Source organism: Tasmannia lanceolata, unplaced genomic scaffold (genome assembly GCF_043159265.1).
Source record: "Tasmannia lanceolata isolate RefF3 unplaced genomic scaffold, GAP_Taslan_0.1 ptg000012l, whole genome shotgun sequence".
NCBI classification, from domain to species: Eukaryota; Viridiplantae; Streptophyta; class Magnoliopsida; order Canellales; family Winteraceae; genus Tasmannia; species Tasmannia lanceolata.
Genome location: NW_027518689.1, coordinates 42,748,114 through 42,763,728, shown reverse-complemented (window position 1 = coordinate 42,763,728; position 15,615 = coordinate 42,748,114). Strand labels below are relative to the sequence as shown.

At 40.2% G+C, this 15,615-nt stretch overlaps 1 protein-coding gene across 2 annotated transcripts in view; it reads left to right on the top strand.

Annotated features, from left to right (window-relative positions):
* LOC143888292 (DNAJ heat shock N-terminal domain-containing protein) overlaps positions 1 to 15,615 on the top strand; it is a 36,621-nt gene that overhangs the window by 15,313 nt on the left and 5,693 nt on the right. For both annotated transcript variants that reach the window (XM_077392668.1, XM_077392667.1), the window contains one exon: positions 3,271 to 3,382. In XM_077392668.1, the coding sequence (XP_077248783.1) occupies positions 3,271 to 3,382 (112 nt within the window). The remainder of the gene's footprint in view (positions 1 to 3,270; positions 3,383 to 15,615) is intronic.

Sequence of the window (15,615 nt, the reverse complement as noted above, 5' to 3'; positions counted from 1 at the left end):
CTCTCTCTCTCTCTCTCTCTATATATATATATATATATATACATATATATATATATGTATATATATATGTATATACATATATATATATATATACATATATATATATATATGTATATATATATATATATATATATATATATATATATATATATATATATATATATGAGGAAAGTGTTTCTACTCGGTCCCCTAGATAAGCTTATCTACTCCTCCCTTTAAAAAAATACAGTGGGCCCACGCTGTTTGGATGATCCAAAGCATTCATTTGATAGGTCTTAACATAGATAGGGTGTGCCCAAAAAATCAGCACCAAAAGGTCATCCTAGCCCTTCGTTTTGTAGTGCCTTGTGGTGCCCAGAATGGACACATATAAACGTCCACGTTTATATGCGTCCATTTTGGACACGGTGTGCCCAACAAAACGAAGGGCTAGGATGACCCTTTGGTGCTGATTTTTTGGGCACACCCTATCTATGTTAAGACCTATCAAATGAATGCTTTGGATCATCCAAACAGCGTGGGCCCACTGTATTTTTTTAAAGGGAGGAGTAGATAAGCTTATCTAGGGGACCGAGTAGAAACACTTTCCTCTATATATATATATATATATATATATGAGTAAAGGGTTCCTGCTCTCGAGCGCAGATAGCTTATTTGCTAGCTATCTGCGCTCGAATGCAGGAAACAAGGGTGGGACCACATTGTTGGGGTGATCCTAAGCATTCATTTGAAAGGCCCCATAATGGATTGGGTGTGTACCAAAAATCAGCTTCATTGGATCATCAGAGGGTGTCCACAAATGGACACCCTAAGATGATCCAATGGAGCTGATTTTTGGTGGACACCCTATCCATGAAAGGGCCTTCCAAATGAATGCTTTGGATCCCCCCAACATTGAGGGCCCACCCTTGTTTCTGCACTCGAGCGCAGAAACCCTTTATATATATATATATATATATATATATATATATATATATATATATATATATATATATATATAGAGAGAGAGAGAGAGAGAGAGAGAGAGAGAGAGAGTTCCTAAGGTGTCACCTCATATAGCTTATATGAGGTGGCACTTAAAAACATAAGGGGCCCACTTTGTTTGGATGATCCAAAGCATTCATATGATAGGCCCTCACATAGATAGGGTGTGCCCAAAAAATCAACTTCATAGGATCATCCTAACCCTTCCATTTGTGGAAGTTGAAATGGATGGGTATAAACCTCCATAAATCTGCCCATTTTTAACCTCCATAAATGGAAGGGTTAGGATGATCCTATGGACCTGATTTTTTGTAGGCACCATATCCATCTAAGGGCCTTTCAAATGAGTAGTTTCGATCACCCCAAAAATGTGGGCCCCTTATGTTTTGTGAGCGCCACCTCATATAAGCTATATGAGGTGACACCTTAGGAACTCTATTCTTATATATATATATATATATATATATATATATATATATATATATATATATATATATATATATATCGGAAAAGTGATTGTACTTGGTCGAGTAGATAAGCTTATCTACTCGGTCGGGCAAAAAACCAAACCATTCATTTGAAAGGCCCTTACCTAGATAGGGTGTCCACAAAAAAATCAGATCCATAGGATCACCCTAACCCATCCAAATGTTGAGGGAAAAGTTGGGGAAAACGGACAGACACTGTTTGTGCACAAATTTGGCCATTTTCCCTCCACATTTGGATGGGTTAGGAAGATCCTATAGATCTGATTTTTTGTGGACACCCATCTAGGTAAGGGCCTTTCAAATGAATGGTTTGGATCACCAAAACAATGTGGGCCCCACTGTTTTTTGCCCGACCGGGTAGATAAGCTTATCTACTTGGCTGAGTACAATCACTTTTCCATATATATATATATATATATATATATGAGAAAACGGTTTCTACACACAAGTGTAGATAAGTTATCTACACACTAGCTTAAAATACAGTGGATGGCATATTGTTTAGGTGATCCAAAGCATTCATTTGATGGGCCCTCACATAGATAGGGTGTGCCCAAAAAATCAGCTTCATAGGATCATCCTAACCCTTCGAACCGTGGAGGCAAAACATGGACAAATTTGTGAAGGTTTTATACACGTCCATTTTACCTCCACTAATCGTAGGGTTGGGATGATCCTATGGAGCTGATTTTTTGTGGACACTCTATCTATGTGAGGGCCAATCAATGAATGGTTTGGATCACCCAAACAATATGCCATCCACTGTATTTTAAGCTAGTGTGTAGATAACTTCTCTCTCTCTCTCTCTCTCTCTCTATATATATATATATATATATATATATATAGCAGAAGAGAAGGAGAGAATTATTTGAATTTCTCCCAAAATTCTAATAGAATTACACATAACTTTTTTTGACTTTTTTTAACAAAGGCACCCAGTCAACCCACATATTTTCAATCCTACCCCCTCCTTTATGCTTTTTAACAAAGGCACCCATTAAAGCCACATAATTTCAACCCTACCCCCCTCTTTTATGCTTTTGTAATAAAAAAAGTGGACAATAGTGACGTTTTTTCTTTGCAAAATTACGGATTGAGTACATATGTTACATAATACTACGGATTTTTGTGAACATATTACATAATACTACGGATTCAGGACGTCTTTCAAAATATTGACGAATTCCGGCCACCTTAAGAGGAACAACATATTATGGAAACCTCTATAGATTGGAGTGCTAGGATCAACCTATGGAAATGTTTTGACGGGCACAACCTATTTCTGTTGTGTTCCATTACATGGACGGTTTGGATCAACCTATGATGTGGTCTGTACAGTTCTTTGTCGGCTCGTGCATCGCACGGGTTTTTTTACTAGTATATATATATGTATTTTAAAAAATTACTTTTAACATTTTATTAAAAATTTAAAACAAAAATACAAATAGTAAGAAAATACAACATAAATTTTATGTCATTTCCCCCCAAAAAAAACCATAAATTTATGTATAACTAGCATGGCTAAACCTGTTTATGCCTTGTTTTTTGTTAATTTTTATGAAAGTGATATTTTTTTTATTTTTTAATAAAAAATATAAGTTGGTTTATTTTTCTTTCTGATTGGTTGGATCGATGATTTATTCTTTCTTTCATTTTTTCTGGCGAATAATTGGCTCAATGATTTTGCTATTACCAAAGTTTAAATTCTTGGAGATTCGTTTGGAGTGCTTGAATTGTCTCAATTACCATATACACCTCATTTTGTGACGATAGTTTCTATATTTTCTCATTTCTTCAGGTACTGGAAGCTATCTCTTATGGTGCACCCAGACAAATGCTCTCACCCTCAGGCACACCAAGCATTCATCATATTGAACAAAGCTTTCAAAGAACTACAAGATCCGGACAAGGTGATTATTCTAGAATTTGATGGTATATAGTTGCCAGTTGAGGAAATTTCTGGTATTCTTTTGTTCTCTTGGCTAGGAAGCTTTATAATTTCTTGAATAGTCTTGCTTGGATTGTATGCTGGCAACTTAGCAGACTATCCTGCCAAAAAACTCCCCCCTATATACATTAATGCCACCCTTGCACCGATAAAAATACTCTTGCAGTCTTGCTCGATTCAAGAAAGTTGATTGATGGGGTACATTTTTGGGTGAAATTAGTTAGCTTGAGGTGCAACTGAATGATGAGCTTTTAATCAGCAGAAAGTTCGACATAGAGACATAACTTGCTTCAATTTCTTATTGTTTTCAATGTTTAGATCAGTGACTTGGTGGATCAGATCATCCAAATGCTTCTGCTTCCTCCACAAGGGTTTCTCTACTCAAGTGATTGCTCTCGTGGGCCAACCTTTTCCATTGGTGAAAACCCTTTATCGTATTTTTGGATGTAAAAGTACCTTCACTTTCTGCCTTCACAACTTCAGTCCTCCATCCCAAATCTCCAACCTCATCTGATCTTAAAGTTGTCCCCTACCAACCTCCACCCCCTCTGTCATCAAAATCTTCAAGTCAAAACCAGTTGTTATTGCTGGGTTCAACATCCAATTATTCAAACAAGAAGCGGATGAATTGAAATATAAGGGCTGCAATAAAACTGGGTGCAAAGAACCGCATGCCTTTCTTTGAAGTTCCCCCCTATATACATGGCTTCCATACCCGGATCAACATTCTTGAAAAACAATTGAGTCGAGGCTTTTCAACTACTTGGCCATTCAATATTTTGAACTAATCGAGGCCAAAATTGGAGGAGGAGATGTGAATGGAGAGGAATAATCAATCGATGAAGTAACATTATACCATTCTGTTTCAATAAAGGTATGGAAAAACGGTTGGGGGCAATGAAGTAGGTGAAGTGGCTGGGAATGACATGAAAAGTATTTTTCAAAACCTATCATTAAGGGCGTTACAGCGATATGCGAGAGGAATGGAGAAAAACTCATGATTTGTGTGGAGAGAAAGACCTGTTTATGAAATAGTTTCAGAAAAAGTTTTATCATTTCCTTATTTGTTCCTTCAAATTCATTCACTTCAAAGATGGTTCTGAACGCGACGTATTGCTGATATACTGAATAACTGCTTATATAGGCTTATTGTTAGAAATGAGGTTAGGGTTAGAAGAGAGGAAGAAGAGGACGAGGAGATAGGATGGAGAGTCTCCACTAGGGAGCTCCCATGCAATATGATGTGTATATATGCCCAAACTAGGGCAAAACACGGTACAAAGACTACAATACCCCTCAACATACATGTCATGGCGAAAATCTCAACATACATTTAATGACTAAAATACCCTCTAATACTCTTCAACACTCCCCCTCAAGCTGGAGTGTATATATATAGAACTCCAGCTTGTTACAAAGAAAAAACATAATAATCTCATACATACAGCCAGCTTGGTACAACACAGCTAGTGTGGTGAATACATAATGAAAAGCATAATAAAAATAGTAACGACCACAATGAGTGTAGCAGCGAGATCAACGGCCATCAGAAAAGAACAGCTCCCCTCCCCCCGAGCACGACGACGACGAGAGCGATCACAACAGCCCTCCTCCCCCCTAGCACGACTAACAAATCTGCACACCAACAATCGAACAGAGACGTCTCGGCAGGGACAACAATGAGCCTCCAACAAAATAAGCACGCCTAAGGCGCCCACTGCGAACAACGGTGAAGTAGCACTAGCAGAGACATCAACTGAGTAGCACAACGCCAATAGAAGAAGAACCACCAGAAGGTGATCGGAACCAACCAACGACAGGGGACACCACGTCACCCGGAGAAGAACAAACCAACAACGGGGGACACTGCGCCGTCTAAAGAGACAAGGCCGACGACGGGCAGCATGTCGCTTGAAGAGATAACCAACCAACGACGGGGGACACCACATCGCCTAAAGAGACAAGACCGACGACGAACAACACGTCGCCTAAAGAGATAACCAACCAATGACGGGGGACACCGTCGTTTAGAGAGACAATCAACCAATGACGACGGACAGCACGTCGCCTGGAGGGATAACCAACCAATGACGGGGCACACCGTCGTGTGGAGCGACAACTGGCCAACGATGGGGACAACACGTCGTTCAGAGAGACAATTGCCCAACGACGGTGGACAACACGTTGCCCGGAGAGATAAACAACCAACGACAGGGGACACTATCGTCTGGAGAGACAATTGGCCAACGACGGGGGATACCACGTTGTCCGGAGAGACAATTGACCAACGCCGGCGGACAACGCGTCGCCCGGAGGGATAAGGCCGAAAGCAATGCTAATGACCGGGCATCTAGCGTGACAATGAGAAGTGGATTGCAACACAAACCACGATGAATCCGTAAAAACTACACTAGAGAACTACACACACGTGTAGAAGGAACCAGCAAAGAATACGAAAAAGGAACAATGAACAATGTGAAGAATTGACAATGCGAAAAAGCAACTAACAATACGAAGGACGAACAAAGAATGGTGAACATCATAAAAGGAATCACACCAAGAAACACCAAGCGTGGTCGGAAACAACGAACATCATGAAGAATGGTGAAATAACATCAATTGGAGAAGACAACAAGACAGACAAGGTAGAACAACCACTAACAAGACTACGAACAAGGAAGACAAAACTACATCATGTGGAAACGGCAATAATACAACACATCATGCAGAAATGACAAAAAACTCACCAACACTCCATCATGAAACCTTCCTTCAACACTCCCCCTCAAGTTGAGGCCTAAGGCCGTCAACTTGCAATGAAAAGAAGAACTTCAAGGCACAACAGCCCTCTTGGACATTTAACCAAACACTTGGTGGGCACCTTTTAGATCAAGATAAATGACATAGAATAGAATGAATATGGATTAAAGAGGACATAGATTAGGGAGTGGATGGGGGATAGGCTCAAAAAAGAAAGATGGGGGATAGGCTCTGATACCATGTTAGAAATGAGGTTAGGGTTAGAAGAGAGGAAGAAGAAGAGGAGTAGAGAGGATGAAGAGTCTCCACTAGGGAGCTCCCATCTATGGTTTTAAATTTCAGTGAAGACCGAAACCGAAACGTACAAAACCGAAATTGGTGAAATGTAGATTTCGGAAATTTTGGCAATTTCGGTCGAAATTTCGATAAAATACTATTTTTTTTTAACAAAATTCCGGTCGAAATTTCAGTAATTTCGGGACTTGCTACTGAATTTCAGCCGGAATTTCAGGATTTCGGCCAAAATTTCGGTTTCGGCGAGGACTGAAATTTAAAACCATGCTCAACATACATTTAATGACTAAAATACCCTCAAACACTCTTCAACACTTGCTAAAAGATTGACTTTCGTACGCCAGTGAGAAACTAAGAAAGGGAGATGTCGGCTTGCAAGCAAACTGTGCACGCTAAAAGAAGAGGAGAGATGTTCGCAATTACTGCCACAATAAAGCCGCTCCACGAGCTTGCAAAGCACGCTAAGAAACGTCACTTTGCTCATACCGTCTTGTCTTACAGGCTTGCAATTGAATTGACTTTATAGCTTTGCCACCCGCCACTAGCAGAATCTAAGCGCTTGAAAAGCACGCTAAGAAACGTGACGTTGCTTCTGTTAGCCTTTCTTTGTTTCCCCCTTTTCTCTTCTCTATTTGATCATATTAGTTAGGATTTTGTCGGTGCGAGTAGTCGAGTAGAATGCACGGACATAGTGGGGCACAAGAATGCTCACACCCTCCTAGGAGATGGGGCTAAAGGTGGGGTGGACCAAGGAAGCAGGATTCTTCCCTGGGAGCCTTCGATTCCGGTTTTGATTCCCGCTCTGGCAACCTTGAGAAGGATTCTTCCCTGGGAGCCTTCGATTCCCGCTTTCCCGTTTCGATTCCCACTTTCGATTCCCGCTCTGGCAACCTTGGGGTGGACTACTTGTAGAAGAAGCAAATAGAGGATTTGCCACAAGAGCTCCTCATCCACACCCTTAGATTCCCTCCTAATGAAGATTGACTCCAATCTCACCATGAACTCAGCCAGCATATGAATCTTCAGATCAAAGAAGTTGTGAGAATACTTCACCTTCTTCTCCACAATGTCCTGGCGACCAAAGGACTTGTCCACACTTGCCTCTTTATCAAAGGAAACTCTAGGAGAGACCAATAAAGGAGTTCTTTAGAGGCCGATCACCATACCAAGGATCGTGATACAACCAGATAAGACTAGTAACCCGAGGACTGCAAATCGCCTATGAAGAGGATACCGGTGATATACCAGTAGCCAGATGAGAGCTATTTTGACAAGTTTAAGATGAACTGGGCTCTGCCTTTTGTCTTCTTGGTCTTGACTTTTGGATTCATGGTCTCTGCTTTAATGCTTCTTGTGTTTTTAGAAGCTTCCTTGGACAATTTATATTCTTCTTGGCCTTGACCTTCCATTTTTTCTTGTCTGTTTGTGATAAAGGATTACCTTCCATGTTTGCTGTCAATCATAAATCTCCTCATATTCTCTCCTTATGTTCTTAGAGATTGGATCGGATACAATCTCCTGCTATATATTATTTATTTGTTTCTTCTATATATCAATTCTATTTCCTCTTTAATAGATTGGACATCTCCATTCGCCATCTTTTTCCATGTATACCTGGATTAGTACCAATCTTAGTTGGTTACTGATTCCTTAATTGTAAAAGCTTTATAAATATAGATAGTATGCTGCCCATGGAAGCATGTAGTGACTCTGCAAACCGTGAGTCTTATCAGATGCTATCGGAGGGCACTTCTTCCACTTGAGTGCCATTGGTCTTCATCTCTATCTGTCACTTCCTATCTCCTCTTTCTGCTATTGAGCATGACCATAATGAGTCTCCCTCTATCCGCACCACACGTCTCTTCACTTCGTCTCTAAACAATATCACCCACCCTGTTTCTGTCAAACTTGACCACAACTACTTCCTCTAGTGAAGTCTGCTTCTCCCAATTTTGCGCAGCCATGGCCTATACAAGCTAGTCAATGGATCCACTCCCTCTCACTCTTTCTTTGTCCCTTAAATGAATCCAGGCCCGCTCCAAACCCAACGTTACAAACTTGGAAAAGCAGCATGCAATGTTGCCTTGCTTCACGTGAGTGTGCATCGCTCGTTAAGGTTGAGATCCTCTCTCAACTGGCCGTGTTACCAGCCCATGGACCCCGCGCAATGCTACTTTGACTGAATTTGTCTTGGCACAAGCTGTCAACCTTTAGTGGGCTCGCGATGTATGGCGCACCTTGTAGTCTACCTTCTCGTCTTAGTACACAATACGAATTGTCCTTTGTAGTGAGCTGCGAGACCTGCAAGACTTGCGCCATCTCTCTCTCTCTCTCTCTCTCTCTCTCTCAATGACTACCTCAATCGTATCAAAGCCATTGTCAATGCTTTGGACATCAGCCAATGCACCATGTATGCTCTGACCACGCTAAACCTCTCTTATAGCGGATTCATGACCGTCATATTAATACGGTCTCCCCTTCACTCCTTTAATGAGCTTTGCTCTCTTTTGCTCGGTCATGAATTTTTTCTTGAACACACTACAAAATTTGCTCAAGAAACAATTCACTCGATGACCTTTATGGTAGAACATGGTCTTTCCTGTTATCGAAAAATGTAGTCGTCGTCGTCGAGGTGCCTTTCATGGTGCTGGTCGTGGTTCATCTAACCCAAGCCCTCCCGCCCCTCCTCAACTAGGCTTCCCTGGCCCACCTCCTGCTCCCATTGTGTATGGTGTCATTCCCAACTCTGCACTCGACGTGGTCATGAGGCACCTCAGTGCTATACTGCTATAAACGGTTTGATCCCATATTCCAGAATGACGATCTCTCTCAAACAGTAGCCCCTAAATCATGACTATTATTGATCATTTTCACATTTGGAGGGACTGATTATCAGTGGTTCCACGTGCTATGTGGTAGCGGAGTCGATGGATCATCTCTTCATGCATTGTAGCTTTGCTAAGGGAATTTATTCTTTCATTTTGGGCCCATTCAGTGTTTCTTGGGTTATGCTGAATCACATTGTTGAGTTATTTGTGGCTTCAACATTTGCTCCTTACTTTCGAGTCTAGCCATATTGGTGGTTTTTTGGTTGGTCTGGAAGGAGAGGCATTGTAGAATTTTCAAAGCTTCCAATAGAGGGGTTCACAACATTCGACAACATATTTTCTCTTTATTGGTCCACCAGGCAGTGGTGCTTCCAGAGTTCAGTGGCATATCGAAGTCAACCATTCATTGCTCATGGGACGTGTTCTGTTTTGAGTGTTATTTAATTCAATTGCTCGGCCCTAGATGGTCTCACCCATCCCCTGGGTTTGTGAAGATTAACTTCGATGGTTCAAGCGTTGGGAATTCAAGTCCATTCAGCATCAGGGATCTTCTTCATGATGCATGCATGGTGATTTGACGGGCGGTCTCAGGTCCTATTAGCGATGCGAGCTCTACCGAGGTAGATGTCCATGCACTTTTGCACGATATCCAGTTTTTTGGATCCCTCCCTTCTTGATTCCCTAGTGGTGGAGGCGGACTCTCAACGTTATTCATAGTATGGTAGCAGGTTGGGGTCCCTATTAGTAAGCATGTACTTGTGAGGAGGTATTTTACAAGGTTGATTGCTAACAACCGAAGGGCTTTATATCCTAGTCCGATTTGATTTAATGGGGGTTAGGCTTGGGCTTAAGCTTAAGTATATGCTTAAGCCCTATCGATCTAGAAATTAGGGGGCGGCTGTTCGGTTGCCTATGCTAATAGGACCACTGGGTCAAAATGGGTTTGTGCCGCAGAGGTGTGGGCTTACAGGGCTGGTGATCATAAACCCTTTCTTTCATTCATCAATAGGGCACTTTTTTGGTTTGTTGGGCGAAGGTTGCTAGGGGGCTATTGGAGGTTCACAGACACAATGCTTGGACACAATGGAGGGGCATGCTACTGAGTTTCAGGCTTTCAGCATACCTTTCGCTCAGCTAATTGAGATGCGGATGCCCTTGCACATGGTGTTGTGGAGCCTCTTTGGAGCTGTTAGAACATCTTCCCCCATGAGTGAGTTTATCTTTGGTTTTCTTTTTTTCCTTGTTTGTAGCCCTTGACCATCTCGGTTGTTGGGCCTTCCTTTTTCCTCTTTCTTAGCAATAAAGATTCACTATTCAAGAAAAGAATAGTATTCGGTAAAACTGTACTTGTTAAGTAATTTTCTAAGTTTTTGTTCATAGCTTTTTGGGAATTATAACAGCCAATATGAAACATGTGAATAAATAACTGGAGTACCACGTGAAAAATTGCAGCGTGATTTTCTATGAGAAGGAGATGGTAAAGCTAGGAAGCTTAAACACTTATTGGATTGGAAGAAGGTATCCAAACTGAAAAAGAATGGAGGACTGGGCATTGGCAAGATCAAAGGTTGTAACACACCCTTTTGGGAAAATGGTTATGATTGTACGTGAATGAAAAGTCGGCACTATGGCATAAAGTAGTGGGGAAAAAATACGGGATGGATTGAGGAGAATGGCAAGCCAAAGCACCGTGATCAGGTCAGGGCTCAGGGGCCTGGAAATCAATCTGCTCTATAAAAGAGGAGTTTGAGCCGTTAGTTTGATACAAAGTCGGTAAAGGTACTCAGGTCAGGTTCTGGCTGGACCTATGGAGTGGTGATAAAGTTTTTAGTAATGCATATACGAGATTGCTTAGGGTAGCATTGAATCCTGAGGCAACGGTGGCGGCCTGCTTGATAAGACCCAATGCCATGGGGCGGGGTTTTTTGGGGACCTAAGATTAAGAAGGGACCTAAAAGAGTAGGAAATCTCGGACCTACAGGAGCTTCTACGTCAGTTACAGACCACGTATTGCTCGAATTTTAAAGAAGAGAGAGTGTGGATTCTAGAGCCGGATGGAGAATTCTCAGCGAAGTCGTTCTTTGCTGCAATTAATAAAGGTAGAGGCTCCTCAATAAGTAAAATTTGGAACTCCTTGTGTAACGACCCGATTTTGTCAAGTCGCTACGAGTAAAAGAACAACGCAAAAATCATGGAAATTTTTTTTTTTTACTAATCAACAACCACGACAAAAATCTTATTCTAAATTAAATAAGTCTACCATAACAAGAGGTCATTTCAATACTCATACTCCAAATGAAAAGTAAAGTTTTAATCACTAAAGTTCAAACTAAAGAAAGTCCCGACAAAATAAAAATAGAAAATGACGGAAGACGTCATTGCGCAATAATCCATGAAGCGAACTCTCCGATCACACGATCCCTTATCCCATGGTTTCTTCGTTTGCAAACGCTCTGCCATCTAATGCCTCAACCCCTGTGGTGGAGGAAACAACGTTAGAGCAGGGTCCTCCAGAGACCGAGCGGAGTAAAAGGAACAATATAAAAGGGCATGCAATAATAATTCAGATCCTTAGCAATCATCTAGAAGCAATAATAAATAATTGGAGAATAAAACTACGCTATCTATATCAGTATAAACAGGAATGAATGACAATAATGAATGATATGTTATGTGTGCATCGAATATGTAAAATGAGACAGCACTTTCCCCAGGTACATCCGGCTTTTCCCCAGTTTACTTTTCTGTCAGTTCTTTTCTGACTTTCTCCTTTTTGCCGGTGTCCTTGCCGCACAACTACCCACTACCCCTATCCAAAGGTAGTGGCGTTATGGACTCGGATTTCGGTCTCGCATTTAATGCCGAGCCGTTTCGGGGATACTATCCCTTTGGATGGTTTGCCAACGAAAGGCTGTACACGCTTCTCGCGTTGGCCTTTGGACCTTAGGTCCCAGGATGATACCACCACACCCTTAATTTCCCCTTCACTCTCCCCCATGTAGGATAGGCAATTAGGATTTTAAGGTACGTTACCTTTGCCTTCTTTTCCTGCATCCTTTCACATAAAGGTTAGAAACAGTTTATTATTTATTTCATTTCAAGTAAACAAGTATAATGAGCTATACAGTTATCACAAAGAAAATAGTATACGTAAGATTACTTTGCATGAAACAAGTTATATTGAAACCATTACAACACAAGGTCTAGCTGTCACCTGCCTTTTCAAATTCTGAGTGAAGATAGAAACCGAAAAGTCCCAACAAGAATAGGGAATGATCAACCTGGAAGTAAGGCCACACACATACCATTATTCTGAGTTCCTCATAAACTTACCATTTTATCGTAAGATTGCTTTGTGAAGCCTTTCATTATTTTCCTTACTCCTATAAAATGGTCCTTTTTAAGAGTGTTAAGTATACGAATAGACCTTTTTGTGAAGAACATGCCTAAATACATTTATTTCTCAAGTGAAGGTCTGTTCGTGAAGTGAAATATGTCAAAACACAATTGTGACTACCTTGCTTGTGAAGGTTTTTGTATGAATATAGGACAAGACAATCTTAATTTGTGCAGTTATCAAAATGTTATTGGGCTGAAAATCAGCAACTGTTCATCAATCAAGAAAGGCACACTGAGTCTGTGTATTTTACAAGATTTTGGAGTATTAAAATCAGTCGTTTGCTACACTATCCTAAGAAAAGACAAGTTATTTTTGTGTGGTTATCAAAACATGTAGTATTTAAAATCAACCACCTGTTATACAAAAAAAATAAAATTGTTGGTGTGTATTTATCAAAACATGGGTGTGTTCAAAACCGGCAGGTTTGTGCGATAGAATTAGGAAAAGACAGGTTGATGATGTGCGGTTATCAAAATATTGAGTGTTAAATCTGCTGCATAAAATAAGAAAGATATGCTGCCAAACATGGGAACGCCCACATCAGCAGCCTCCCTGTTCTTTTCTTTTTGGAAAAATATACTCCCCCCCATAAGTTACCCAAGACAGCCCCCCTGTAGTAAAAGAGATAAACTTGTTATTCCTTTAAAGGGGTGCCCAAGGAGGAAAAAGGGCTGGATATATTACTTTCCCTAAGTATATTCCAGCATCTTTTTCCCTGTATGTTCATTCTATTTGTCTTCCATCTTAAATATTTCCTTGATTTACAGGTTTTGGGATTGCCATGAAGGTGAGGATAGAAGAGATTTGAATAGGTCTGATTCATGGTGATGTGGGGTTTTGGGTATTTTATTGAATGTACCTTGGGCACAAAATCAGAGGAAGATAAATTTGGGGTTTATTTTCTTATTTGATTTGGGGTGGTGTATGTGTAAAACGAATTTGATTAAGCATAAATCTGGGCATGGTATTTGTGATACATGAGATGTGGAAATCCAAGAATTTAAAATAAAGACACTTACTTGTTGTAAAAGAAGGATGGAGGTTGAAGAAGAAGAGAAGGACCAATGGTTTCTTTTCTCTATTTCCTTACTTCTCTTTTCTTTCTCTTTTTTTTTTTTCAATCTACTGTTGCCGTGAGAGGGGACTAAGTTAAAGACAACTATAAGCAATATATATAATGGAAATAAGAGTAGGGCGTGGGTTTTTTTTTTTTTTTTTTGAAATTTGAATTGGGCGTCCCACAAATTTTGGGCGTGAGGGGATTACATATATTCCCTAATTTTTGTTTTGATTTGATATTTTGGCTAATCTACTATTAATGATAATATTATATCCCTAAAGTTTCTCACTTTACATCATCCATAAGATTACTTAATCTTCAAGTAATCCCACTACTTCTATTAATGTAAAGTTCCCACTATTGTTAAGAGTTTTTGGATTTTTAATTAAAGAAACTAAGATATCCAAAATCTAGGAATTTCCTTTTAAGATTACTTATAATTAGTAAATCTAAAAGGCATCTTTAAATTTACTATCATCACACCATATCATTGATTGCTAATTAAAAGCAATCACATATATTTCCCTAAATAATTACTTATAATTAGTAATCCTACGAAGGCATCTTTAAATTAACTATCATCATGTGTGTGTGTGTGTGTGTGTGTGTGTATATATATATATATATATATATATATATATATCTAAAGTTATGGGTTTCTTCCCATAACGTTTTATCTTATTTTTTTATATTTTATATTTTTACTTTCCACGTTTTAAGTGATATTTTCCGTGGAAATTATTTTTACAACAAGACTTATTTTCTTCTCTCATTTAGGGAATTTAGTTATAACCTTCAATAGCCCTAGATTCTAAGATCTATGGATCAAAACAAATTTAAGGGAAAATAGTGATTAAAACTAAGATCAAGGGTTGATCATTGATGGATCGTTGATCCCCAACCTTGAAAATAGATTCACTGATCCAATGGCCTAAATCTTAGAGTTTTGAAAGAAGAAGAATCACAGTCATTACACCTTGCCTCCTCCAAGAGTGGTGGCTTTTGCATGGACCGTAGCCCACAGGCGAATCAACACTCGTGACCGACTTCAAAAAAGAAAGATCCAATTGGCTGTAGATGTGTCATGTGCTTGGAAGCAGAAGTGACATTAAACCACTTAATGTTGCATTTCCCATTCGCCTCGCAGTTATGGATCAAGCCTATGCGAGCCTTTGGAGTGTCATGGATTTGCCTGCACTCTATCGGACATGTATTACTACATTGGAGCAATGGTCCTTTTGGGGACTTTGACAGATTGTTATGGAAAGCAATCCCCTATAGTATTGTCTGGAATATTTGGAAAGAAAGGAATATACGCATATTCGTGGAGCAAAATAGGAGCATGAGTCGGGTGGCTTCGGACATCAAAGTGGAAATCATTTCCTGGACAAAATAAAAAAAGAAAATTCCTTTTGGCATTGGCGACATCATGCAAAATTGGTGGGCAGTAATATGGGACAGAACTATCAGGACCAAGCCGCAGCCCAAATGGAAGCCACGACCTCCAGGTTGGTTGAAACTGAATTTCGATGGGAGTTCGATAGGCAATCCATGTAAGGCTGGGATTTCTTTTTTTTGGGGGGTGGGGGGGCTCATCAGGGATGATAAAGGGACAACAATCATGTCTTACTCGGGACCAGCAGGGGAATGTGATGTGAATGAAGCTGAATTTAAAGCTCTCCTTTTCGGTCTTCGATGGGCCCACGAGCACGTCCTGAGCCAGTTGATAGTGGAAGGCAATTCAGCCAATGTAGTAAGCTGGGCATCAAACAAATCTAAGGGTCCCTGGAGGATTCAAGGGCTGATCGTAGAAATCTTAGACCTTGTGACTTTGTTGAAGCCGAAGATAGAGC